Consider the following 27,032-nt stretch of genomic DNA (forward strand, 5'->3'; position numbering starts at 1 on the left):
CATAAGAAACCATTCGGCCACTCCATATAACAAACCATCTTGCTACTCCATATCATAACAAACCATCTGGCCAATCCATATCATAACGAACCATCTGTCCACTCCATATAACAAACCATCTTGCCACTCCATATCATAACAAACCATCTGGCCAATCCATATCATAACAAACCATCTGGCCACTCCATATAACAAACCATCTGGCCACTGCATATGACAAACCATCTGGCCACTGCATATCATGACAAACCATCTGGCCACTCCATATCATAAGAAACCATTCGGCCACTCCATATAACAAACCATCTTGCCACTCCATATCATAACAAACCATCTGGCCAATCCATATCATAACAAACCATCTGTCCACTGCATATAACAAACCATCTAGCCACTGCATATGACAAACCATCTGGCCACTCCATATAATAAACCATCTGGCCACTGCATATCATAAGAAACCATTTGGCCACTCCATATAACAAACCATCTGGTCACTCCATATAACAAACCATTCGGCCACTCCGTATAACAAACCATCTTGCCATTCCATATAACAAACCATCTTGCCACTCCATATAACAAACCATCTGGCCACTCCATATCATGACAAACCATCTGGCCATTTCATATAACAAACCATCTGGCCACTCCATATAACAAACCACCTGGCCAATCCATATCATGACAAACCATCTGGCCATTTCATATATAAAACCATCTGGCCACTCCATATCATGACAAACCATCTGGCCACTCCATATAACAAACTATCTGGTCACTCCATATCATAACAAACCATCTGATCACTCCATATCATAACAAAACATCTGGCCAATCCATATCATGACAAACCATCTGGCCATTTCATATAACAAACCACCTGGCCAATCCATATCATGACAAACCATCTGGCCATTTCATATGACAAACCATCAGGCCATTTCATATAACAAACCATCTGACCATTTCATATAACAAACCATCTGGTCAATCCATATCATGACAAACCATCTGGCCACTGCATATGACAAACCATCTGGCCACTCCATATAATAAACCATCTGGCCACTCCATATCATAAGAAACCATTCGAACCATCTGGCCATTTCATATAACAAACCATCTGGCCACTGCATATCATGACAAACCATCTGGCCACTCCATATAACAAACCATCTGGCCACTCCATATAACAAACCATCTGGCCACTCCATATCATAACAAACCATCCGGCCAATCCATATCATAACAAACCATCTTGCCACTCCATATCATAACAAACCATCTGGCCAATCCATATCATAACAAACCATCTGGCCACTCCATATAACAAACCATCTGGCCACTGCATATGACAAACCATCTGGCCACTCCATATAATAAACCATCTGGCCACTGCATATCATGACAAACCATCTGGCCACTCCATATCATAAGAAACCATTCGGCCATTCCATATAACAAACCATCTTGCCACTCCATATAACAAACCATCTGGCCACTCCATATCATGACAAACCATCTGGCCATTTCATATAACAAACCATCTGGCCACTCCATATAACAAACCACCTGGCCAATCCATATCATGACAAACCATCTGGCCATTTCATATATCAAACCATCTGGCCACTCCATATCATGACAAACCATCTGGCCACTCCATATAACAAACTATCTGGTCACTCCATATCATAACAAACCATCTGATCACTCCATATCATAACAAAACATCTGGCCAATCCATATCATGACAAACCATCTGGCCATTTCATATAACAAACCACCTGGCCAATCCATATCATGACAAACCATCTGGCCATTTCATATGACAAACCATCAGGCCATTTCATATAACAAACCATCTGGCCATTTCATATATCAAACCATCTGGCCATTTCATATAACAAACCATCTGGTCAATCCATATCATGACAAACCATCTGGCCACTGCATATGACAAACCATCTGGCCACTCCATATAATAAACCATCTGGCCACTCCATATCATAAGAAACCATTCGAACCATCTGGCCATTTCATATAACAAACCATCTGGCCATTTCATATAACAAACCATCTAGCCACTGCATATCATGACAAACCATCTGGCCACTCCATATAACAAACCATCTGGCCACTCCATATCATAACAAACCATCCGGCCAATCCATATCATAACAAACCATCTTGCCACTCCATATCATAACAAATCATCTGGCCAATCCATATCATAACAAACCATCTGGCCACTCCATATGACAAACCATCTGGCCACTCCATATAATAAACCATCTGGCCACTGCATATCATGACAAACCATCTGGCCACTCCATATCATAAGAAACCATTCGGCCACTCCATATAACAAACCATTCGGCCACTCCATATAACAAACCATCTTGCCACTCCATATCATGACAAACCATCTGGCCACTCCATATCATAAGAAACCATTCGGCCACTCCATATAACAAACCATCTTGCCACTCCATATCATAACAAACCATCTGGCCAATCCATATCATAACAAACCATCTGTCCACTGCATATAACAAACCATCTGGCCACTGCATATGACAAACCATCTGGCCACTCCATATAATAAACCATCTGGCCACTGCATATCATAAGAAACCATTCGGCCACTCCATATAACAAACCATCTGGTCACTCCATATAACAAACCATCTGGCCACTCCATATAACAAACCATCTCTGCCATTCCATATAACAAACCAACTTGCCACTCCATATAACAAACCATCTGGCCACTCCATATCATGACTAACCATCTGGCCATTTCATATAACAAACCATCTGGCCACTCCATATAACAAACCACCTGGCCAATCCATATCATGACGAACCATCTGGCCATTTCATATATCAAACCATCTGGCCATTTCATATATCAAACCATCTGGCCACTCCATATCATGACAAACCATCTGGCCACTCCATATATCAAACTATCTGGCCACTCCATATCATAACAAACCATCTGATCACTCCATATCATAACAAAACATCTGGCCAATCCATATCATGACAAACCATCTGGCCACTCCATATGACAAACCATCTGGCCACTCCATATCATGACAAACCATCTGGCCACTCCATATGACAAACCATCTGGCCACTCCATATAACAAACCATCTGGCCAATCCATATCATGACAAACTATCTGGCCACTCCATATAACAAACCATCTTGCCATTTCATATAACAAACCATCTGGCCACTGCATAGCATGACAAACCATCTGGCCACTCCATATAAAAAAAACCCATTCGGCCACTCCATATAAAAAACCCATTCGGCCACTCCATATAACAAACCATCTGGCCACTCCATATCATAAGAAACCATTCGGCCACTCCATATAACAAACCATCTGGCCACTCCATATCATGACAAACCATCTGGCCACTCCATATAACAAACTATCTGGCCACTGCATATGACAAACCATCTGGCCACTGCATATGACAAACCATCTGGCCACTCCATATAACAAACCATCTGGCCACTGCATATGACAAACCATCTGGCCACTCCATATAACAAACCATCTGGCCACTCCATATAACAAACCATCTGGTCACTTCATATCATAACAAACCATCTGGTCACTCCATATCATAACAAACCATCTGGCCACTCCATATAACAAACCATCTCATCACTCAATATCATAACAAACCATTCGGCCACTCCATATAACAAACCATCTTGCCACTCCATATCATAACAAACCATCTGGCCAATCCATATCATGACAAACCATCTGGCCACTCCATATAACAAACCATCTTGCCATTTCATATAACAAACCATGTGGTCACTGCATATCATGACAAACCATCTGGCCACTCCATATCATGACAAACCATCTGGCCACTCCATATCATGACAAACCATCTGGCTACTCCATATCATGACAAACCATCTGGCCACTCCATACAGCAAACCATCTGGCCACCTACTGGCTTAACAAGTTACAGACCATGTGGCATATGTCACTCCCTCCCAATCCTTCCCCTAGAAACTTGTGTGAAATTGAAAAAAAAAAAAAAGAACATGAAGAAAAAAAAGATCAGCCATAAATTATGACGATTTAACCACATTTTATTTATTTATGGAAGGTAATGCAATAATCTATGAAAATACATCATATAATTTGTAATAATATAAATAAAATTTAATTTAATATATTACTTGTATACATTTCGTGTAGGTTTTGGTCTTGAAATGGACATGTTTGTTATTTTAGTTTTTTGGCACAAAAATAGAGTACACCGTACACATTATTATTATTATATTATAATATGTAATAATATCAATCTAATTAAAATTAGCTCCACTATTACATGTGGATCTAAAGACAGCCAGTTGGAGCTCATGTCCACCGATCAAAACCTTACTTGCAGAATCCTGCCAGTGATTTAAAAATAATTTGAAAACATTCCGAATTATCCTGAGGGTATACGACATGTTTCGTGTGAATTACGAATGCCTTAAAACATGTTTTATTTTATAAAATAAATAATTTGTAATGTAAAACTGAAGACTGATTTAGTTTTTTTAAATTTTATAAATAAATAAATAATTTTTAATGTAAAATTGAAGACTGATAACCCACCCCGTACGTATTGGTATGGTTCGCTGTACTGCGGCCACTAAAATAGACTCTCTCGATATTTTTAGAATTTGTATGCTCCCAAATAACGTTGTAAAAGGCGAAGTGTGATTGGTCAATATTTAAATTATTATTTACAGACGAAATGTTACCTGGACATTGGGGACTACGCAGTGTTGTTAGTTTTAAATCACTGGCAGGATTCTGCAAGTAAGGTTTTGATTGGTGGACATGAGCTCCAACTGGCTGTCTTTAGATCCACATGTAATAGTGGAGCTAATTTTAATTAGATTGTAATAATATATAATTTCTTACCTAGGATGATAGGCATTTTAAGACATTTCCTCACAACTGTATGTCATATATTCAATGGACATGTTTAACAACCATTATTTCCATATTATATTTCTACGTATATATAATTTCCTAGGTGCACTTATTGTCAATAAACTGAATCAAGTGCAATATACATATGTGATACAAAACATGTTAAAGAAAACTAACCTGTAGCTCATGAAGGACAAATAGCTCATATCATGTTATAGAAAATTCAAGCAATGTAATAAGATAAAAATGGTAAATGGTATCGGTAACAATATTTTTGTGTTTGTTGGTCAATTTTTTAACTTGCAAGTTTTAATTTTTTTTACTAGAACAATCAAATAATACAGTTACATGGTTTTTAGAAATACAATCAATTTATTGAAATCAAAGCCATTGTTTTGGCATGTCGTGATTATTTGTAGTCATAATTCAATGTAAATATTATATCCAGCAGTAGCATTTAACAGAATGATGTAAATATCCGTGGTCATTTCATATTGATAAGTATTGTGAATAATTCTTGAAGTCAGATAAATTCCTGTTGCTGCCTAACTCAGAACATATTGAAGACTTATTATCTACACCTTGAAGTTATTCTGTACCACATTTATGGCAAACAGCATTAAATTCTGAGTGTTCTGAATAAATCTTGAATTCGGATAGAGTTCCTGTTGTTACCATATTCAAAATATATACTGATGTTCAAAAGAAACTTTACAAGGCTTGAAACTGTATTAGTGAAAACTAACAAACGGTACAGTGGGATATGAAGTATCATGGAGTTCAACATCTAAATGTATTAATGCACTTTGTGATATAAGCAAAGTGTTTGTGAATTGGTTAGTCCGACAGTCTGCTATATACATGTATGCCTGATCGTAATAATTGAATAATTTGTTTTAAGAATCCTGCACATTTTGAAATGACAGTGAATAAACAGTTCAAAACAAAAACAAAAAACCCAGAAAATAGAGGTTATTGTTTTGCCAAATGAAAATGTCTTATTTTGGTGTTTTATCAATGTTGTAGGTCTCACTGGACCGGGATCGCTCGATTTCCAAACTGTATCCTTGTGGCACTTTTAATTTGCCACATACTCGCCCCAAACTGGTGAATTGGGTATTATACATCAACAAAATAACAACTAGTACATGTATGCTAAGATCACAATGTCCTTGTAGACTAACAATCATCAGTTATCTTGTCTGTCAGCTGGCATTCTGTCCCGGGACAAGACCCTGGCTATCCAGAGACGGGCCCCGGGACGGACATGCTCGAAACTCTAGTGGTATATGAGCATGTAAAAATTATTTGCATTCGCACTCAGCTGGCATTCACTAATTATAAAAAGAACTATTCCTGTTAATAGTGTTATTATAGTGCATAAAATCCAGACATAAAAATATACATGTAAATATAATGTACTTAAATGTCATACACGAGTACAAAATCTGTTTATTGTACAAACAAGGAACAAGACCACTGATGTGCATTTTGATCTGATATTCTTCATACATGTTTAAGGCCTGTTTTCTTTTAATGCAATTCCGTGCGCAAGTTTTGATTCTCCGTATCTGTGTTTTAGCAAGCAGATTAAAATACAAAATCTGACATTGTCAATGTGTATTTGTAAACTGCTTGTAAATGTTATGACGTAACTGCACTTTGACTGTAACTGCCCCGTTCCATGAAAAATTCTTAGAGCTAAGATCACCTTAAGTGCATAATTATAGGATATTAAACAAGTTTCCATTTTGCATCATGTTTATGTCACGTGTGAAATAATTTTCAGTTGAAAATTATTTCATAAGGGACATGAACATACGGTAATACAAAATGGTAGCGAGTTTAATAACCTATTTATTACCCATAATTAATCTTAATTTACATGTCTCAACTTGTTTCGTTGACGTTCCTGTAAGGTTGTAGTGCACCAACTGATGATTTCACACAGTGTTACGTCCCACTTGGCCTTCTAATGGGACTTATCACTTTGATATGTACCAAGATATTTTTAACCATACGAGTAATAAAGGTAGTTATACCTTGAAAATGGGGAACAGGAAGCATAGAGAAATTATTTTCAATTAATTTTATTTTAAATCACTCCAAAACACAATCATAACATACATGTAGTATGCCCATGTTAAGGTTGTACACTATAAACATTATTAGACATGAGGAAGTCAAACCATGTCCGCAATCTGTGACGACTGTGTTTAAGTTCTATCAACATACAATAAAACTGTATCTCAACTGGTACATGCTCCTGGGAGCTACTCCTCACAGGAAATCCTGCTTATTGTGCTATAGTAATACACGGGTTAAATAAATACAGCCAAACTTGCACAAGCAGCCACCTTTATCAAACAACTATATATCTAAACAACTATATATCTAAACAACTATATATCTAAACAACTATATATCTAAACAGCAACATTGGTTACGCTGGGTTCGAATGTGCTCACAATTACCAGGTCGACCAAAAAACAGTTTTGTTTTGTTTAATGACACCACTAATTAATTAATCAATGGCTACTGGATGTCAAACATTTGTAATTCTAACATATAGTCTTAGAGAGGAAACCCACTACATTTTTTCATTAGTAGCAAGGTATCTTTTATATGCACCATCCCATACAGGACAGCACATTTTAAACATTTAAATCATTAAAATAATAAATTTAATTAATGGATTTATAGAATTAAAAAAAATTTTTTTTAAAAGAAGCAAAAAAGAAGATTCTTTGTTTTATTACGAGTGAAATGAGCTACATTTGTCAGTTACATACAATGAGCTACATTTGTCAGTTATATACAATGAGCTACATTTGTCAGTTACATACAATCAGCTACATTTGTCAGTTACATACATTGCTGCTGATTATTTTGACAGAACCGGAACCCAATTTATTACAAATCCACACAAATGCAAACATGTACTCAAAGAATCAATAACTTTAAAAGAACTATTTCTGATCACACCCAAACACAGCATTACTCCTGGATATCAGAAAACAGACCTGTATTTGGTACTCAGTCACATTCAAACACACTGTGGAATTTGTGTCTAAACCGTTGTTTCTTGCTTGAAACAACATCTCTTTACAAAATATAAAGTCATGAAAATTATTTCTGATTCTACAATCACTTACAAATTTCTCTCTCTCTCTCTCTCTCTCTCTCTTTTCTTTTCTTTACTTCATCTGTCTTCATTTATTCCCCATTAACAATTTATAAATATCAATTAACTATTACATTATATTTTGTCATCTTGTCTGAATCTAAAACATTTGTATTTGCAAAAATGTAGGGAAAGGCCTTCATACACTCTTACACTTAAAGTAAAGTAAAAAAGTAAAAATTGTTTGAACCAAATTAGTCCAGCATTCCATAAGCAAACATTTTAGCATCTTATAAGAAGACAACCAAACGTTGATGTCCGTGATCAGCCGAAGTGTTTCTGATTTTCCACACACATCCACGTGATACCAGGATTACACAAACATCTTCCAACCTACTGTTGGCACTTTGAAATCTTATAATTTTACACCAAAATCCCAATTCCACAAATGCTGGTTTGCACAGTTGACTAAATTTCGATGAGGTACAGTCAAACTTGGTCTAGCAGCTACCTGTATAAAGATGCCAACTGAGTTTAGAGGCCACATTTGTATTCTCCCAAATCATCCAATATAATATAAACTAACCTAGACTCAGTTTTACAAAGCGACCTTAGTGCTAAGATCACTTTAAATGCATAAACACAAGCTTCTCATTTCTTAGCTTTGACTGCATCTTGCAAAATTAAAAAAAAAAATCTACATATTACATATAAACATAATTGTTAACTAAGCAGAATTATAGAACTCTTCTTTCAGTCTTTGGTATAGGATATTACAATTTTGGTGTCACCGTCCACTACTGTCACATTCATCTCTATCAAGGAGCACACAGCTAAACCATCTCTCTGTAATAATAACTGGACTAACAGGGCTTTTGATTGCACCAAGACAAGATGATAAAAGTTTAACATGCTGACCTCAAAGCCACTGAATATTAAGGTTTAATTGGATTAAAATAACTTCAAATATAGTTCTGAATATTAACAACTCTCAGCAACTGTTGATAACATTACTGTGTCAAAAAAGACCTCATTGTCTTCGGAAGAGACAAAAAAACCCAACTTGTTGCACCCAAATTAAAGAAATCTATATCCCTGACTAACATACGACCCCTGACCTTTAGGTGTAATAGGAAAAAACCCATACATACATGGGGTAAGATTAGTTCAGTTTTAATTAGTGTTACTGTAAAGGCCAACTCACACAGAAATTGACCTACTAAAGGCTGGGTCACATGGAAATTGACCTGAAAAAGGCCAGATAACATGGAAATTGACCTATTAAAGGCCAGGTAACATGGAACTTGACCTACTAAAGGCTGGGTCATGTGGAAATTGACCTACTAACAGCGAGGCCACATGGAAATTGACCTGCTAAAGGCCAGGTAACATTGAGGTTCAAATGCACTTTGTTTCTCATCCAGATGGGATAACCTGAGCTCTGATTATTAACGTATCATTTCGAACAAACGAAGAGTTGTCCATCAGAGCGAGAGGCAAAAACTCCATGTAACCGAAGCCCTTGTGATTGCGCGTGGTCACCGGTCGCTGGAATGCAGCTAGTTGGGGTTTCGCGATCAGTGTTTCCGACACATGGTTCCGCACTTCGCACGGAGTGTTCTGGTCGACCACCGACAGAATTATCCGACCGGAAAACGGCCAATCCAGCATGTCGTCAAACTCGCCCTGCATGAAGTGGATGAACACCGACAGGTAGCTGCCCCTGGCGGAGTCCACCCCGTTGAGGTTGACGCGAATGCACAGCTTGTACCCGAAGAAGCTGGAATAGAACGACGGACTGTGGAGAGCGGTGGACTCCCCTTCCTCCGCCTCCTTCCTCAGTCTGTAGTAGTTCTTGATCCTCCAGAAGTAGTTCCCGTTGCAGGATCGGCCCTCGACGTCCCGCAGTGTATTTTCCAGTCGCTGAACCTTCCACGACAGTTCCTTGTTGACATTCTCCAGCACCTTCTTGCCCTCCTGCAGTTCTGTTAGACTCTTCTCGTGCTTCATCAGACTCGTCTGCTGCTTGCTCAGCATGTCGAGGTTGAGGCTGGAGAACGGCCTGTAAGGAGGAGGCCCTACCAAGCTCACCTCTCCTTTGTTCTCATCCTCCCGATCCCCTTCCGAGTGATGCTTCAGGAAACTCAGCTCCTGCGTCATCTGGACGTCCTCCTTCCGGATGCTGGACACCAGGCTGCTGTGAGTTGTTACTCCCACCGACTGAATGGGCGAAATGTTTCCACTGCCCTGGGCTACTCCTGCTGACGGAGGGTTGAACATCTGAACGGAAGAGATGTTCGCACCGCCCTGAACTGCTGCTGCTGTGTTTAGAGGGTTGAACAATTGAGGATCCTGCTGGTTCAGGCTCTGGAGGGCACCGCTCATGAAGGAGAGTGAGCTGGAGATTTCAGTTGGCATCATGTGTCCAGTTGATGGCTGCTGCACTTCGGTAGGAAGCTGGTTGATGCCAAGTTTGCGGAGGATGGTCACAACGCCGTTACACAACATCTGCATGTGGGTTTGAGTGGCGGCGTCCAGGTGCTGGTCCTTGCTGCAGCGTTCAACCTGGAAAACAAGCATTCTGAGAGTACTTGCTACACCAATACATGTCCCCTACCAGGCACCCAAAATAGGTAAATTGCCATGCAAGTTGGAACTTAATCTGTAACAGTATAAAGGTATGGGCAAAATTGTATCTCAGTTCCTTCAGGCATTGCAAAATGATGTTCTCCTAAGTTCAAGGTCCATAATTCTGAAACAAATGGGTAAATTGCCATGAAAATCAAACTTAATCTGTAACAGATCATGATAAAGCTTACACATAATGTCTACTCAATATTAGGACGCATTGAAAAACAAAAGTCCGGACAGCAAATGTTTGTATCTCCTACGTTCAATGGTCATAACACTGTCAAAAATGGATAAATCGCCACAAAAATCAAACTTAATCTGTAACATTACATGAATAAAGCTATACACAAAATTCCAGGCATTTTGAGGCATTGTGATACAAATATCTGGAACCTATATGTGTGACAGACAGACAGGACAGTGCTGAAACCTACATGTACAGTCCACTCAGGTTTGACGGGTAGGGGACTAATAACAGAGGTATTTGAAAAGTATGGTATCTGGAGACGGCACATCAAGAAAAGTTCAAACTTGAGAGAGGAAATTCAGTTTTTATAATTCTCCAGCCATCTATGAAGAATATATATTATGCTAACTTTACAGATATCAGTCTCTAAAATTTAGTATTAATATACAGAAATACAGACTTGTGCTGGTTAGAGTTTTTGTGACACATTGACCGAGAAAGAGAGAGACAGACAAAAAGACAGACAGATAGAGGAAGATAGAAGAGAGACAGTGTAGGGAGATGGGGAAGGAGAGAGAGGGAGTGTGAGACAAAGACAAAGACAGAAAGATCGACAGACACAGATATACAGAGAGACAGATGCAGATATACAGAGAGACAGACACAGATGTACATAGAGACAGAGAGACAGACGCAGATATACAGAAAGAGAGACAGATACAGATATACAGAGAGACAGACGCAGATATACAGAAAGAGAGACAGATACAGATATACTGAGAGACAGACGCAGATAGGGAGTGTGAGACAAAGACAAAGACAGAAAGATCGACAGACACAGATATACAGAGAGACAGATGCAGATATACAGAAAGAGAGACTGACACAGATATACAGAAAGAGAGACAGATACAGATATACTGAGAGACAGACGCAGATATACAGAAAGAGAGACAGATGCAGATATACAGAGACAGACGCAGATATACAGAAAGAGAGACAGATGAAGATATACATAAAGAGAGACAGATGCAGATATACAGAGAGACAGACGCAGATATACAGAAAGAGAGACTGATGCAGATATACAGAGAGACAGACGCAGATATACAGAAAGAGAAACACATACAGAAAGAGAGACCGAAACAGATATACAGAAAGAAAGACGCAGATATACAGAAAGAGAGACAGACGCAGATATACAGTCACAGAAAGAGAGAAAGACGCAGATATACAGAAAGAGAGACAGACGCAGATATACAGAAAGAGAGACAGACGCAGATATACAGAAAGACAGACGCAGATATACAGAAAGAGAGACAGACGCAGATATACAGTCACAGAAAGAGAGAAAGATGCAGATATACAGAAAGAGAGACAGACGCAGATATACAGAAAGAGAGACAGACGCAGATATACAGAAAGACAGACGCAGATATACAGAAAGAGAGACAGACGCAGATATACAGAAAGAGAGAAAGACGCAGATATACAGAAAGAGAGACAGACGCAGATATACAGAAAGAGAGACAGACGCAGATATACAGAAAGACAGACGCAGATATACAGAAAGAGAGACAGACGCAGATATACAGTCACAGAAAGAGAGAAAGACGCAGATATACAGAAAGAGAGACAGACGCAGATATACAGAAAGAGAGACAGATGCAGATATACAGAAAGAGAGACAGACGCAGATATACAGAAAGACAGACGCAGATATACAGAAAGAGAGACCCACAGACAGACATAAACCCTGATACAAAAATCGATTTGAAGTTGGGAAGTGTTATTACAAGGTACTCCAAAATGTTTAATCTGAGTGTAAACTAACCTTAACAGCAATGTCAAATGGAACAACAAGAGGGATCTGGTATTTCAGCTGCAATGATATTACATTAGAACACATCACTGTTCACACAACAACGGGTTCGTGGCAGGACTGCTTTTATATCCAAAATAACAAGTAAACAAACCTGTGCTGGACATCCCAGGTACGAGAAGTCACAATTCACTATAACTTTAGGACATTCATCATAATGCGGACTCATCTACAAGAAAAACAACATTAAAGGTTATGATGTACTACCCAAAAATTTTTTTGCCAAGTAGTAGTCAGATATCAGGAGATGGCATATAAAGATTATATTTTAATTTTATAAAATCCTGCATCAAAATTGCTTTTTGGCTAAAAAGGAAAAGGACAAAAATTAACTCTCTTGAATAGTAAGATAGTTCATATGATTTCACTCGTCGGCTCTATAGCTTATGTACTGAAAATGATATAGAATGAATGAATGAATGAATGAATGAATGAATGTTGAATGACACCCTCGCACAAAAACATACATACTGGCTATTGGGTGTCACAAATGTTAAATATATGAAAATATTATTTATATATAATTATGTAAACTACAGTGTAAGAATACAATACATAAATCAAGGTAAGTATATTTTAAAACTGTAGAATGATGTCATATATAACACATCCTTGTTTTCAGATAAAGTTTGGAACGTATTTCGGTATTTTGTAAGACACTTTGCTGCACTAACATGAAAGCCAAAGTAGGAATAACACTTTATACTCATTATTGGGAATACAAAGTATACAGTAAAATAGATTCAAGTTGTAATCTTATTACAAAGTTAAAATTAAAAATATTAAAAACCTTTGTTTCACCAATGTGCACACACTCTGTATTATAATAATTAAACTTCAGAATACTCTTAAATTGCCAAACAAATAATATTATAGGATCTTTTATATTCACCATCCTCACAGACAGGATAGCACATACCACTGCCTTTGATATAGCAGTTGTGGTGCACTCTGACTGGAACAAGAAATAGCCCAATGGGCCCACTGACAGGGATCGATCCCAGACTGACAGTGCATCAGACGAGTGCTTTACCACTGGGCTACGTTCCACCCCCAGAGTTTAAAATACCACAAATAGTTTTGTGAGATACAAGATGCAGGTTGTAATATAACAAACAAATTAAAAAAACACCCCCAAAAACCCCGTTCGTTAGATATGCTCTGCCCTAAGCCAAAACAATGGAGCCGTGATCCAGTGTCCGACTGTGACCATCTTGGTAGCAGAAGGTTGAAGTGTTTTGTTTAACGACACCACTACAACACATTGTAGCCATGCTACAGGTACTTCGGAAGAACTTAGAATTGTAGACAATCTTACACCAATTCCAGATCATTATCAACTAGCTTATCTAGTAGCCTGGCGTCATATGTTTCCGATACGATAAGCAAAAAATTAAAATATAATAAAAACAATACCTCGTACATACAATAATACTTTACCTTTCTCAAGTCACATTAGTTTATTGTGAAAAACAGTGGATTTCCCATGAACGCCAAGTTTTCCTAAAAAAAAACACTATCTGCTAAGTCGCACAGGTGTTTCCGCTATATTTTCACAAACGTCATATGTTTTCGTTTGTTTCATTGGCTGTCTATATTTGTCCTTGTTACGGTAGTGTAGGGTCTATACTCCGTGCAATAATTTACCTAAAAATCTTCTTTTGAAAATAAAATCATAAAATATTTGTAACTTGTAAAAAATAATAAATAATTTTCAGACCAATAGACAGTGTTCACTGAAAACACATTTACATTAGGTTTTCGTCATAGGTTAATGTCTAATCATCTTGTTATACGTATCAACGGCACCAAAATTCAGATTGTCACCTTAAGTACTCTGACAGCGATACAGAACTATATATTCTCAAAAAATCTAATTCCACCAAACCACCTTTATTTGTAATAAATGTAAATGCACATGTAAACATGCCCCCACGAGAATTACCGAAAAGAACTTTGCTGTGAATGACATAACAGGTAACCGAACCAGCCTTCCATAAATTTTATTGTTTAGTGTAATGATCACGTGGTATATCGTCTAACTTTGGCAGGTCAGATGTCGGTGTTGCAGACGATAACTTTGCAGGGATTTGTGATAACTGAATTTCGCTATGTGAGGCCAAATTAGTACCCAAATTTTGCATTACAAAAAACTGATAACATGCACACTATTTATGGTATTATAATTAAAACATAAAGTTGGCAGCGTGACTTGAAGCATTTTTAATATTGAGAGAAAAAACACACTTCGTTGTTTATGTTCAGGCTGATGGTGACGTAATATCTCGTATAATCTCGCGATACATACAGTTACAAACAAAGTATCGAAAACATATGTCGATCGAAATTGTATGACGGTACGATACTTTTTATTAGAAGTCGAACTGGGATAAGTGGCAAGCAAACCCTCCCCACCTCCCACCCCCCTCCTACTACCTCCTGGTTATGATATCTACTATTTGAACCTGACCTGATGTCTCTGAAGGGTTACTCCACAGTGTCGACAAGTCATTTTGACCATCGGACAATTCACCTGGTGATTCTGAAACACAAATTAAGTCAGCTGAATACTAAAGTGCAGTGTCATAATGCTACTGTATTTATTATTTTGCCCTTAAAATAATCAAAATGTGCTACAGAATTGTATTATAATTCTATTAATTATTTTTATTCTTTTACACAAATAAACACAAATAAAGTAGTCCACACTATAAAATGTCTTGTTTAACATAAACCTATATGATCCTCTTAATGCATGTTAAAAAAAATAAAAAATAAAAATAAATTAAACTTAAAATATTTTTATTTTTTTTACATGCAATGAGATAGACATTCATAAATGCAACTATAAACCAAGTTTCATTGATCTAGGACTTGTAGTTTATCAGAATTGGAGCTAATTTGAAACTTTAACATTAAGCTCAATACAAAAGTTGTTTGTTTTGTTTAATGAAACCACCAGAGCACATTGATTAATCAATCATCGGTTACTGGATGTCAAACATTGACAGTCTTAAAGAGGAAAGCTGTTAAGTTTTTCCATTAGTAGCAAGGCATCTATTATATGCACTTTCCCACAGACAGAAAAGCACATACCACAGCCTTTGACAAGTTGTGGTGCACTGGTTGGAACGAGAAAAAAAAATCAGTTGAATGGATCCACCGAGGTGGTTCGATCCTGCGATGCAAGTACCTCAGACGAGCGCTCAACCGACTGAGCTAAATACCGGCCCACAATAATTTTATGAAATTAAATGTCTCACCTAAACTAAATTTATTCAGTGTCACTAATAGTTGCATCCATAGACATTCAAATAAATGCATATGAAAAAAATAATAACAATATTAAAAAAAAACTAAATTCAGTTAACATTTTTAATTTAATTAAATTCAAAACTTTTTTAACATGATTAAGATGAACATTCATAGAAATAACTACAAACCAAATTTCATTGATTTTGGGCTCATAGTTTGATAAAGTTGGAGCTAAATGTGACACTTTTAATGTTGAATCAAATGCAAAAGTTGACATCATCACCATTATCACCAATGTTGGAAAAATAATACCTATATTTTAACTTTTTACTTCAAAAAGTTAAAGGTAAAACTTTGTTTTGTTTCATATATACATGTACAACTAGAGCACATTGATTTATTAATCATTAGCTATTGGATGTCACACATTTGGTACTTTTTACCCATTACATTTTCCATTAGTAGCAAGGGATCTTTTATATGTACCATCCCACAGACAGGACAGCACATACAACAGCCTTTGATATACCAGTCGTGGAGCACTGGCTGGAACGAGAAAATAGCAGACCAGACATGTAAATGCAAATGCTTTACCACTGGGTTATGTTCTGCCCTCTTTTACTGCATAAAGCCTAGACAGAACTGTTCTAGAGACTCTAGCTTTAGGTAGTACTAAACCAAGTAAGTTCCAGGTGGGTCAAAGTTTGAGGTGCACCCAACTTTTAATAGAGCAGTTAATACCACAAGTCATGTCCTTGGTGATAAATGTGAGTGTATTTGTTGTCAAACAAATTAGTTTCACCTGGACCAAAAATGTATGCAATTTTATTTCATCTAGCATCACTGAAACATGTATGGGGGTATCTGTACATCATAAATGCTACCCATTAACTCTGAAATGAGCCGCTTCACCCCCAATGTTTTCTAATTTACTTTAAGGGTGAGGGGTGGTGTATATGTTGATTGATATGCTGCAGCTACATGTTAGTATTGTCATCTATGTGATTTGATTTGGTAGTAAACACCCTTTAAGTTGCCCCAAGTCTTACAAACAATGTACTAAAGATTCCAGCTATATGTTGTCCCAAGTCTTACAATGTATTGGAGACTCCAGTTTTAAGTTGCCCTGTGTCTTACAAACAATGTACTAGAGACTCCAGTTTTAAGTTGCCCCATGTCTTACAAACAATGTACCAGAGACTCCAGCTTTAAGTTGCCCCAAGTCTTACAAGCAATGTATTGGAGACTCCAGTTTTAAGTTGCCCCGTGTCTTAAAAACAATGTACTAGAGACTCCAGTTTTAAGTTGCCCCGTGTCTTACAAACAATGTACCAGAGACTCCAGCTTTAAGTTGCCCCAAGTCTTACAAACAATGTACCAGAGACTCCAGCTTTAAGTTGCCCCAAGTCTTACAAACAATCTACTAGAGACTCCAGCTTCAAGTTGCCCCAAGTCGTACAAACAATGTACTAGAGACTCCAGCTTTAAGTTGCCCCAAGTCGTACAAACAATGTACTAGAGACTCCAGCTTTAAGTTGCCCCAAGTCGTACAAACAATGTACTGGTCACCTCAATCCCATCAGCAGTGATGGTCTGCAGACAGTTGGGACACTCGACGTGTCGCCGGACACACTTGAACTGTACGTGGTTTGGCAGATCTCGCCGCAGCAGAATGTCCGCACATCGGTTCGGGCAGGGGATGAAAGCAAATGGACACTGATTTAGGTGAGACTGAAACAGAGAGGAACATTCATAGCTTAGTAACATTATAGCAGGTTTAATGAGAAAGCTGCAAATACAAGCATAGAAAAAAAAAAACAAATATGAATTGCAGTCCAAGAAAAAAGAGAGAGTGTATCATGAAATATTTGTTTATATGCATTATCTATTTTTAAATGTTATAATGACAATCTGATTTTTGGTGTGTGTTTGTATCTGTGCCTGAGTGCATACATGTATTATATGTATCATCCATTGCCCTGTGTCGATGAGGTTCCTGTTTCGGTGGTTGCATTGTTTGTGCGCAACAGTACGTACATTTCAATATTTTGGACAAATTTGACTTTTGCATCGGGAAAGTAAACAAATGTCTGTCATATTCACCGAAATGTTCGTAAAAATAAAGTTAAAACGATTGAACTTTACCCACTCATAATCATGGCACATTTCTTAATACCATTTTTCTATGATTTTGAAAGACTGTTATTTGAAAGAAAACTTCTTCTGTCTGTTCTACTGGTATCTGGTTATTGAAGTAAAATGATTGTAACATCATCTACTGGTAAAACTTTCTTTACAGATACTTGCCAAAAATATATGGTCTTTATATGTTTTAACATAAATATTTTTCTGGATATCTGTTTATATATTTATTAAAACTCAGAATGCAAGTTATATTTTTTAACCAAACAATTTTACCATTATAACCATTCATTTGCTCAACTTATAACACAATTGCAAGACATCATAACTGTTATATTCGTTTTCCTAAAATGTTATCTGTTAACATTGGTTCTCGAGGGCTCAATTTTGTAATTTGCCTTAAAATATTTTTTAATAAATTATTATAAGTGCATGTTTTGTTGAACAACATACATGTTTTGAAATACACTGAAATTTTTTTGTGTTGGAACGTTTTTGCCGTAAGCTATACCACTAAACGTATCACTCACTGAAACAGGTTACGTAGTTCAAAATATTTACTGCTGATGCATACTACAGTTTTTGACGCACGTGCGGTAAACTTAGCTACTTAGTGGCCAGTTTAGTGCTCATGTGAAGCATAGAAATACTAATAATAAGGTAGGTATTTGAATAACAACTGTCTGTTTATAAATATTAATATGCTTTAAAACCGAATGCTTATGCTCACTGAAACTGGTTCACCCATCATATTTAAATATATGCATTAAGACTGAATAAAAATGAAAATGAAAAAAAAAAAAAAAAATCAAATTCATGTTAAGTAAATAATTTAATTTCAGCCAACAATTAATAAAGTACATTAACTGAAGTCATCCTCAAAAACAGGTTTTAAGACTTTAATTTACTCATCAACATGATTGCCGACACCATACTGAAAAGATTATCATTTACATGACAAGTATAGTGTGGCCTTTGTCAAAGTTTGGATAAGAACATTTTACCTGAATGTCTCTTAGAACGACTAACACATCACAGCCTTGTTTGTTGTTGGGATAAGAACATTTTACCTGAATGTCTCTTAGAACGACTAACACATCACAGCCTTGTTTGTTGTTGGGACAGCGCAACTTGAAGTTGAGGATTTCTCGTTTAGCGAAATTGTCTGGGAACAAATCAGTCTCCTCCAGGGGCTCATTGTCCACGGGACAACGTCGCTCAGACTCCCTGGTCAAAGAAACATAAGAAACCAATGATATCATCACTGGTCAGTCATCTTTGTCTTGCACAAGGGCACAGTTTCTACACAATTTAACCCTTAGTTTCTCGGCGATCAGGATGGGGAGAGGAGGGAACTTTTATTGTTGTTGAAAATTTTCGTAAAAGACAGTTTCTAATCCATTATTTAATGTTTTAGAATTGTGCAGCAATCTCTGTAATTTGCATATTAAATCATCATACAATAACAAACAAAATGGTCTCTGGAGATAAAATACAGAGTAGCTCAATTTCAAAGAGGTATATCTGCTGAAGGAACATATTTTTTTGACAAAGTAAAAGAAATATAATTAATTTTTCTCGATTAGTCTATCCCAAAGATTTGTATTCCAGCACTTTTAAATTTGAACTCCGAGACCTATCCACAACCAACTGAACTTTTTTTTAGTCACTTCTACTCTTTCTATGATAATAAAAAATTAGCGGGAAGTTATGACAATGATTATCCTTGCCTGCTGTCTATGGGCCATGATGCTATCCCATCTCTAGGAAAGTGCATATAAAAGACCCCTGGCTGCTGATCGGAAATAACAGTCTTTGATGCGGAAGTGTGGTCTTTTAAAAGTTTAGACCAAGTGTTACAAGCAATCTAGGTGAATAAGTGACAGCATCTTATTAAATATAATGCTGAGATGTCAGTAAATATTCCTTTCCTTTAATGTTCTGTCATGACCTTGCTTTGACCTGTCTGAAATAAGGATGGATATTTCTCTCTATTCAGGTCAAGTGGACCCGGAATTGAAATGATAAACGTTTTCCTCTAGCGAACACCTGTTTTAAAACCACCCTGAACTTGTTTGTTTACCTCAGTCACATACCACTTAACAATATGAAACAAGAGAAAAAGATTTTTAAAAACTTAATTCATTTTGTAGCAAATAAAAAAACTGTATATAAGCAAACACACTTACTAACAAATGGCGTATATATAAATACAAAGTCTACAAAGCTACATGTATGTGAATATACATGTAACATGACTTATTATAAGCAGACAAGGAAGTATTTTCATTTCTCTATTCAGAAACAAAGACACACATAGATATATAGATATATATCCATACATATAATGTATATTTGTAGTTTCCAGTTTTATCAAGACAAGATAATATTAAGGGTTTTTTTCCTGTTATACGATCCACAAGTTTTACAGCAGGTCATATCAGTTGACATGTTTAGGCCAAACTTTTTTCTGTTATTTAATGGATCTCACCAATATAGAAAATCAAAATAAGGAAGAGAAAGACTATTTCTATTTTCAGCTGTCTTTTGCGTCCATTGCTGTTATATAATTATTTTTCAATTTTAAACCACTTAATAATGAAGTGCTGACAGAACCTGTGTCTTACCTAAACCACTTAATAATGAAGTGCTGACAGAACCTGTGTCTTACCTAAACCACTTAATAATGAAGTGCTGACAGAACCTGTGACTTACTTAAACCACTTAATAATGAAGTGCTGACAGAACCTGTGTCTTACCTAAACCACTTAATAATGAAGTGCTGACAGAACCTGTGTCTTACTTAAACCACTTAATAATGCAGTGCTGACGGAACCTGTGTCTTACCTGAACCACTTAATAATGAAGTGCTGACGGAACCTGTGTCTTACCTAAACCACTTAATAATGAAGTGCTGACAGAACCTATGTCTTACCTAAACCACTTAATAATGAAGTCATGACAGAACCTGTCTTACCTAAACCACTTAATAATGAAGTGCTGACAGAACCTGTGTCTTACTTAAACCACTTAATAATGCAGTGCTGACGGAACCTGTGTCTTACCTGAACCACTTAATAATGAAGTGCTGACGGAACCTGTGTCTTACCTAAACCACTTAATAATGAAGTGCTGACAGAACCTATGTCTTACCTAAACCACTTAATAATGAAGTCATGACAGAACCTGTCTTACCTAAACCACTTAATAATGAAGTGCTGACAGAACCTGTGTCTTACCTAAACCACTTAATAATGCAGTGCTGACAGAACCTGTGTCTTACCTAAACCACTTAATAATGAAGTGCTGACGGAATCTGTGTCTTACCTAAACCACTTAATAATGAAGTGCTGACAGAACCTATGACTTACCTAAACCACAATAATAATGAAGTGCTGACGGAACCTGTCTTACCTAAAACACTTAATAATGAAGTGATGACAGAACCTATGACTTACCTAAACCACTTAATAATGAAGTGCTGACGGAACCTATGACTTACCTAAAACACTTAATAATGAAGTGATAACAGAACCTGTGACTTACCTAAACCACTTAATAATGAAGTGCTGACGGAACCTGTCTTACCTAAACCACTTAATAATGAAGTGATGACAGAACCTATGACTTACCTAAACCACTTAATAATGAAGTGCTGACGGAACTTGTGTCTTACCTAAAACACTTAATAAAGAAGTGATAACAGAACCTGTGTCTTACCTAAACCACTTAATAATGAAGTGCTGACGGAAACTGTGTCTTACCTAAACCACTTAATAATAAAGTGCTGACGGAACCTGTGTCTTACCTAAACCACTTAATAATGAAGTGCTGACAGAACCTATGCCTTACCTAAACCACTTAATAATGAAGTGATGACGCCACGACACAGACTTTTTCGGTTTTCTTTACGATATGATCGGGAAAATAATTACAAACGATGACACTATAAACCACTTCCCTTGTACAATTTATTTTGAACAAAGCCTGGCATACAGTATGCAATTACTGCATTCCTTTGTGAGATCGGAAATATGGCAATGCCGCAAATGTTAAAAATTAATAAGCAAACATAACATAATATATCTTTCACTTGAGTAAATATTAGACAATTTTAGCTCACAATGTTCGGTTTTTCCCGTTAAATCGCCGGGAATAAGCGAAGAAAACACGACTGGTAAAACGTCTAGATACTCTACATTAAACGTTTGGCGTAACATACAAAGGTACTAGTGTCGTAGCGTAGCACAGGCAGCTGCAGCTGTCGGTGTCCATAGTTTCTAGTTCCAAAAATAAATTTTAATTAATCAAATGCGCTATTTAAAGTTAAATAATGTTTTGGAAAAAATCGGGAATTCCGTTTCAGATAGGTATTTCCGCGATTCCGCGATCGCGGAAAATCAGTGCCTCTACACTTAATAATGAAGTGCTGACAGAACCTGTGTCTTACCTAAAGCACTTAATAATGAAGTGATGACAGAACCTGTGTCTTACCTAAACCACTTAATAATGAAGTGCTGACGGAACCTGTGTCTTACCTAAAGCACTTAATAATGAAGTGATGACAGAACCTGTGTCTTACCTAAACCACTTAATAATGAAGTGCTGACGGAACCTGTGTCTTACCTAAACCACTTAATAATGAAGTGATGACAGAACCTGTGTCTTACCTAAACCACTTAATAATGAAGTGCTGACGGAACCTGTGTCTTACCTAAAGCACTTAATAATGAAGTGATGACAGAACCTGTGTCTTACCTAAACCACTTAATAATGCAGTGCTGACAGAACCTATGTCCACACTTTGTCTGCTGCGGGTCTCGCAGAATGAGCAGACAGATGGCACACTCGTACTTGGAATCTGGCATCGGCACAAACTCGTAGTCGAATCCCTCGGCCCGCTCCTGGTATACATACTCCTCCCCAGACGAACAGCTGTCTCCCATGCTCGGGAACACAGCCCGACCTAAGCTGCCATCCTGAGATCCTTGTTCAGCCATGATCGCCACTGAAAGTCTGACCATGAATACAGCATGTCATGACCTCTGACCTCTAAGGCAAGAAATCCAATTACTTTTGGTCTTGAAACATGAACCATGGGGTTTGGTAAACATGAGGAAAATAACCTGAAACAAACAAGATATATATATATAGATATAGATATAGATATAGATACAGATACATATACATATATATATAGATATAAGATGAACGACTTTAATGTGCAAACAAATAACGAACAAGTCTTCTAAAAGCAAGAATTGGATTGAGGCAAGAAGTTGGATGAAACAAGAGAAGGCTAGAAGCAAGAGATGGATTGAGGCAGGAAATGGGGTGAGCAAGAAGTGGATTTAGGCAAGAGATGGGTTGACACAAGGTATGCGGTGAGACAAACTATGGATTGAGACAAGGTATGGGTTGAGGTAAGTTATGGGGTGAGACAAGGTATGGGTTGAGACAAGGTATGGGTTGAGACAAGGTATGGGGTGACACAAGGTATGGGTTGAGACAAGGTATTAGTTGAGACAAGATATGGGGTGAGACAAGGTATGGGGTGAGACAAGGTATTGGGTGAGACAAGGTATGGGTTGAAACAAGGTATGGGGTGAGACAAGGTATGGGTTGAGGCAAGGTATGGGGTGAGACAAGGTATAGGTTGAGACAAGGTATGGGTTGAGACAAGGTATGGGGTGAGACAAGGTATGGGTTGAGACAAGGTATGAGTTGAGACAAGGTATGGGGTAAGACAAGGTATAGGGTGAGACAAGGTATGGGGTGACACAAGGTATGGGGTGAGTCAAGGTATGGGGTGAGACAAGGTATAGGTTGAGACAAGGTATGGGGTGAGACAAGGTATGGGTTGAGACAAGGTATGGGGTGAGACAAGGTATGGGTTGAGACACGATATGGGTTGAGACAAGGTATGGGGTGAGACAAGGTATGGGATGAGACAAGGTATAGGTTGAGACAAGGTATGGGGTGAGACAAGGTATGGGTTGAGACAAGGTATGGGGTGATACAAGGTATGGGTGATACAAGGTATGGGTTGAGACAAGGTGTGGGGTGAGGCAAGTTATGGAGTGAGACAAGGTATGAGTTGAGACAAGGTATGGAGTGATACAAGGTATGGGTTGAGACAAGGTATGGGTTGAGACAAGGTATGGGTTGAGACAAGGTATGGGTTGAGACAAGGGATACAAGGTATGTGTTGAGACAAGGTATATGTTGAGACAAGGTATCGGGGTATGGGGAGGTATGGGTTGAGACAAGGTATGGGTTGAGACAAGGTATGGGTTGAGGCAAGGGATGGGTTGAGACAAGGTATGGGTTGAGACAAGGTATGGGTTGAGACAAGGTATGGGGTGAGACAAGGTATGGGGCAAGGTATGGGGTGAGACAAGGTATGGGTTGAGACAAGGTATGAGTTGAGACAAGGTATGGGGTAAGACAAGGTATGGGTTGAGACAAGGTATGGGTTGACAAGGTATGGGTGATACAAGGTATGGGTTGAGACAAGGTATGGGGTGAGACAAGGTATGGGTTGAGACAAGGTATTAGTTGAGACACGATATGGGTTGAGACAAGGTATGGGGTGAGTCAAGGTATGGGGTGAGACAAGGTATAGGTTGAGACAAGGTATGGGGTGAGACAAGGTATGGCTTGAGACAAGGTATGGCTTGAGACAAGGTATGGGGTGATACAAGGTATGGGGTGATACAAGGTATGGGTGATACAAGGTATGGGTTGAGACAAGGTATGGGGTGAGGCAAGTTATGGAGTGAGACAAGGTATGGAGTGATACAAGGTATGGGTTGAGACAAGGTATGAGTTGAGACAAGGTATGGAGGGATACAAGGTATGGGTTGAGACAAGGTATGGAGTGATACAAGTTATGGGTTGAGACAAGGTATGGAGTGAGACACGGTATGGAGTGAGATAAGGTATGGGTTGAGACAAGGTATGGAGTGAGACAAGGTATGGGTTGAGACAAGGTATGGAGTGATACAAGTTATGGAGTGAGACAAGGTATGAGTTGAGACACGATATGGGTTGAGACAAGGTATGGGGTGAGTCAAGGTATGGGGTGAGACAAGGGATGGGGTGAGGGTGAGACAAGGGATGGGGTGAGACAAGGGATGCATTGAGACAAGGGATGGAGTGATACAAGGTATGAGTTGAGACAAGGTATGGGTTGAGACAAGGTTTGGGGAGCAAGAGATGGACTGAGGCAAGAGGTTGGGTGAGCAAGAGATGGACTGAGACAAGGTATGGGTTGAGACAAGGTATGGAGTGATACAAGGTATGGGTTGAGACAAGGTATGGGTGAGACAAGGTATGGGTTGAGACAAGTTATGGGTTGAGACAAGGTATGGGTTGACACAAGGTATGGGTTGACACAAGGTATGGGTTGAGACAAGATATAGGTGAGACAAGGTATGGGGTGAGACAAGGTATGGGGTGAGACAAGGTATTGGGTGAGACAAGGTATGGAGTGATACAAGGTATGGAGTGAGACAAGGTATGGAGTGAGACAAGGTATGGAGTGAGACAAGGTATGGAGTGAGACAAGGTATGGGTTGAGACAAGGTATGGAGTGATACAAGGTATGAGTTGAGACAAGGTATGGAGTGAGACAAGGTATGAGTTGAGACAAGGTATGGAGTGATACAAGGTATGGTGTGATACAAGGTATGGGTTGAGACAAGGTATATGTTGAGACAAGGTATCGGTTGAGAACGTAATGGGTGAGACAAGGTATGGGGAGGTATGGGTTGAGACAAGGTATGGGTTGAGGCAAGGTATGGGTTGAGATAAGGGATGGATTGAGGCAAGGGATGGGTTGAGACAAGGTATGGGTTGAGACAAGGTATGGGGTGATACAAGGTATGGGGTGATACAAGGTATGGGTTGAGACAAGGTATGGGGTGAGACTAGGGATGGGGTGAGGGTGAGACAAGGGATGGGGTGAGACAAGGGATGGGGTGAGACAAGGGATGGGGTGAGACAAGGGATGGGCTGAGACAAGGGATGGGCTGAGGCAAGAGGTTGGGTGAGCAAGAGATGGACTGAGGCAAGAGGTTGGGTGAGCAAGAGATGAATTTAGGCAAGAGGTTGGGTGAACAAGAGATGGACTGAGGCAAGAGGTTGGGTAAACAAGAGATGGACTGAGGCAAGAGGTTGGGTGAACAAGAGATGGACTGAGGCAAGAGGTTGGGTGAGCAAGAGATGGACTGAGGCAAGAGGTTGGGTGAACAAGAGATGGACTGAGGCAAGAGGTTGGGTGAGCAAGAGATGGACTGAGGCAAGAGGTTGGGTGAGCAAGAGATGGACTGAGGCAAGAGGTTGGGTGAGCAAGAGATGGACTGATGCAAGAGGTTGGGTGAACAAGAGGTTGGGTGAACAAGAGATGGACTGAGGCAAGAGGTTGGGTGAGCAAGAGATGAATTAAGGCATGAGGTTGGGTGAGCAAGAGATGAATTAAGGCAAGAGGTTGGGTGAGCAAGAGATGGACTGAGGCAAGAGGTTGGGTGAGCAAGAGATGGACTGAGGCAAGAGGTTGGGTGAGCAAGAGATGGACTGAGGCAAGAGGTTGGGTGAACAAGAGATGGACTGAGGCTAGAGACGAGATGAGGAGACTGAACTGAATTGAGAGTTAGTGAATGACTGACCGAGTGAGAGACTGAGTAAGTGAGTGAGTTAGTAAGTGAATTTGTAATGAAACCAGCACCAAAACAATGCATCAGCTATTAGGTGTCAAACAAAACTTTCAGGTAAATGGCGATCATAATTAATTGTATAATTTGTCAAATTAAAATAAATAATGGTGTGTGAAAG

General features: G+C 38.5%; 2 protein-coding genes across 5 annotated transcripts in view; both read right to left on the reverse strand.

Moving 5' to 3' along the window:
• Nucleotides 1-7,582: 7,582 nt before the first annotated feature.
• Nucleotides 7,583-27,032, reverse strand: part of LOC121380421 (TNF receptor-associated factor 6-like) — a 34,906-nt gene continuing 15,456 nt past the window's right edge. For 3 of the 4 annotated variants that reach the window (XM_041509231.1, XM_041509230.1, XM_041509232.1), the window contains exons 2-7: nt 22,956-23,323; nt 19,202-19,424; nt 17,625-17,786; nt 15,271-15,342; nt 12,895-12,969; nt 7,583-10,665 (exon numbers count right to left, since the gene is read on the reverse strand). In XM_041509231.1, coding sequence (XP_041365165.1) covers nt 9,517-10,665; nt 12,895-12,969; nt 15,271-15,342; nt 17,625-17,786; nt 19,202-19,424; nt 22,956-23,221 — 1,947 coding nt within the window. In that variant the 5' untranslated portion in view covers nt 23,222-23,323 and the 3' untranslated portion in view covers nt 7,583-9,516. The remainder of the gene's footprint in view (nt 10,666-12,894; nt 12,970-15,270; nt 15,343-17,624; nt 17,787-19,201; nt 19,425-22,955; nt 23,324-27,032) is intronic. The other variant, XM_041509233.1, reaches the window with a different exon arrangement.
• Nucleotides 26,129-26,938, reverse strand: LOC121380748 (keratin-associated protein 10-8-like). The gene has a single exon (XM_041509711.1). The coding sequence runs from the start codon at nt 26,936-26,938 to the stop codon at nt 26,129-26,131; it is 810 nt and encodes a 269-aa protein (XP_041365645.1).

Source organism: Gigantopelta aegis, chromosome 9 (assembly GCF_016097555.1).
Source record: "Gigantopelta aegis isolate Gae_Host chromosome 9, Gae_host_genome, whole genome shotgun sequence".
Lineage (NCBI taxonomy): Eukaryota > Metazoa > Mollusca > Gastropoda > Neomphalida > Peltospiridae > Gigantopelta > Gigantopelta aegis.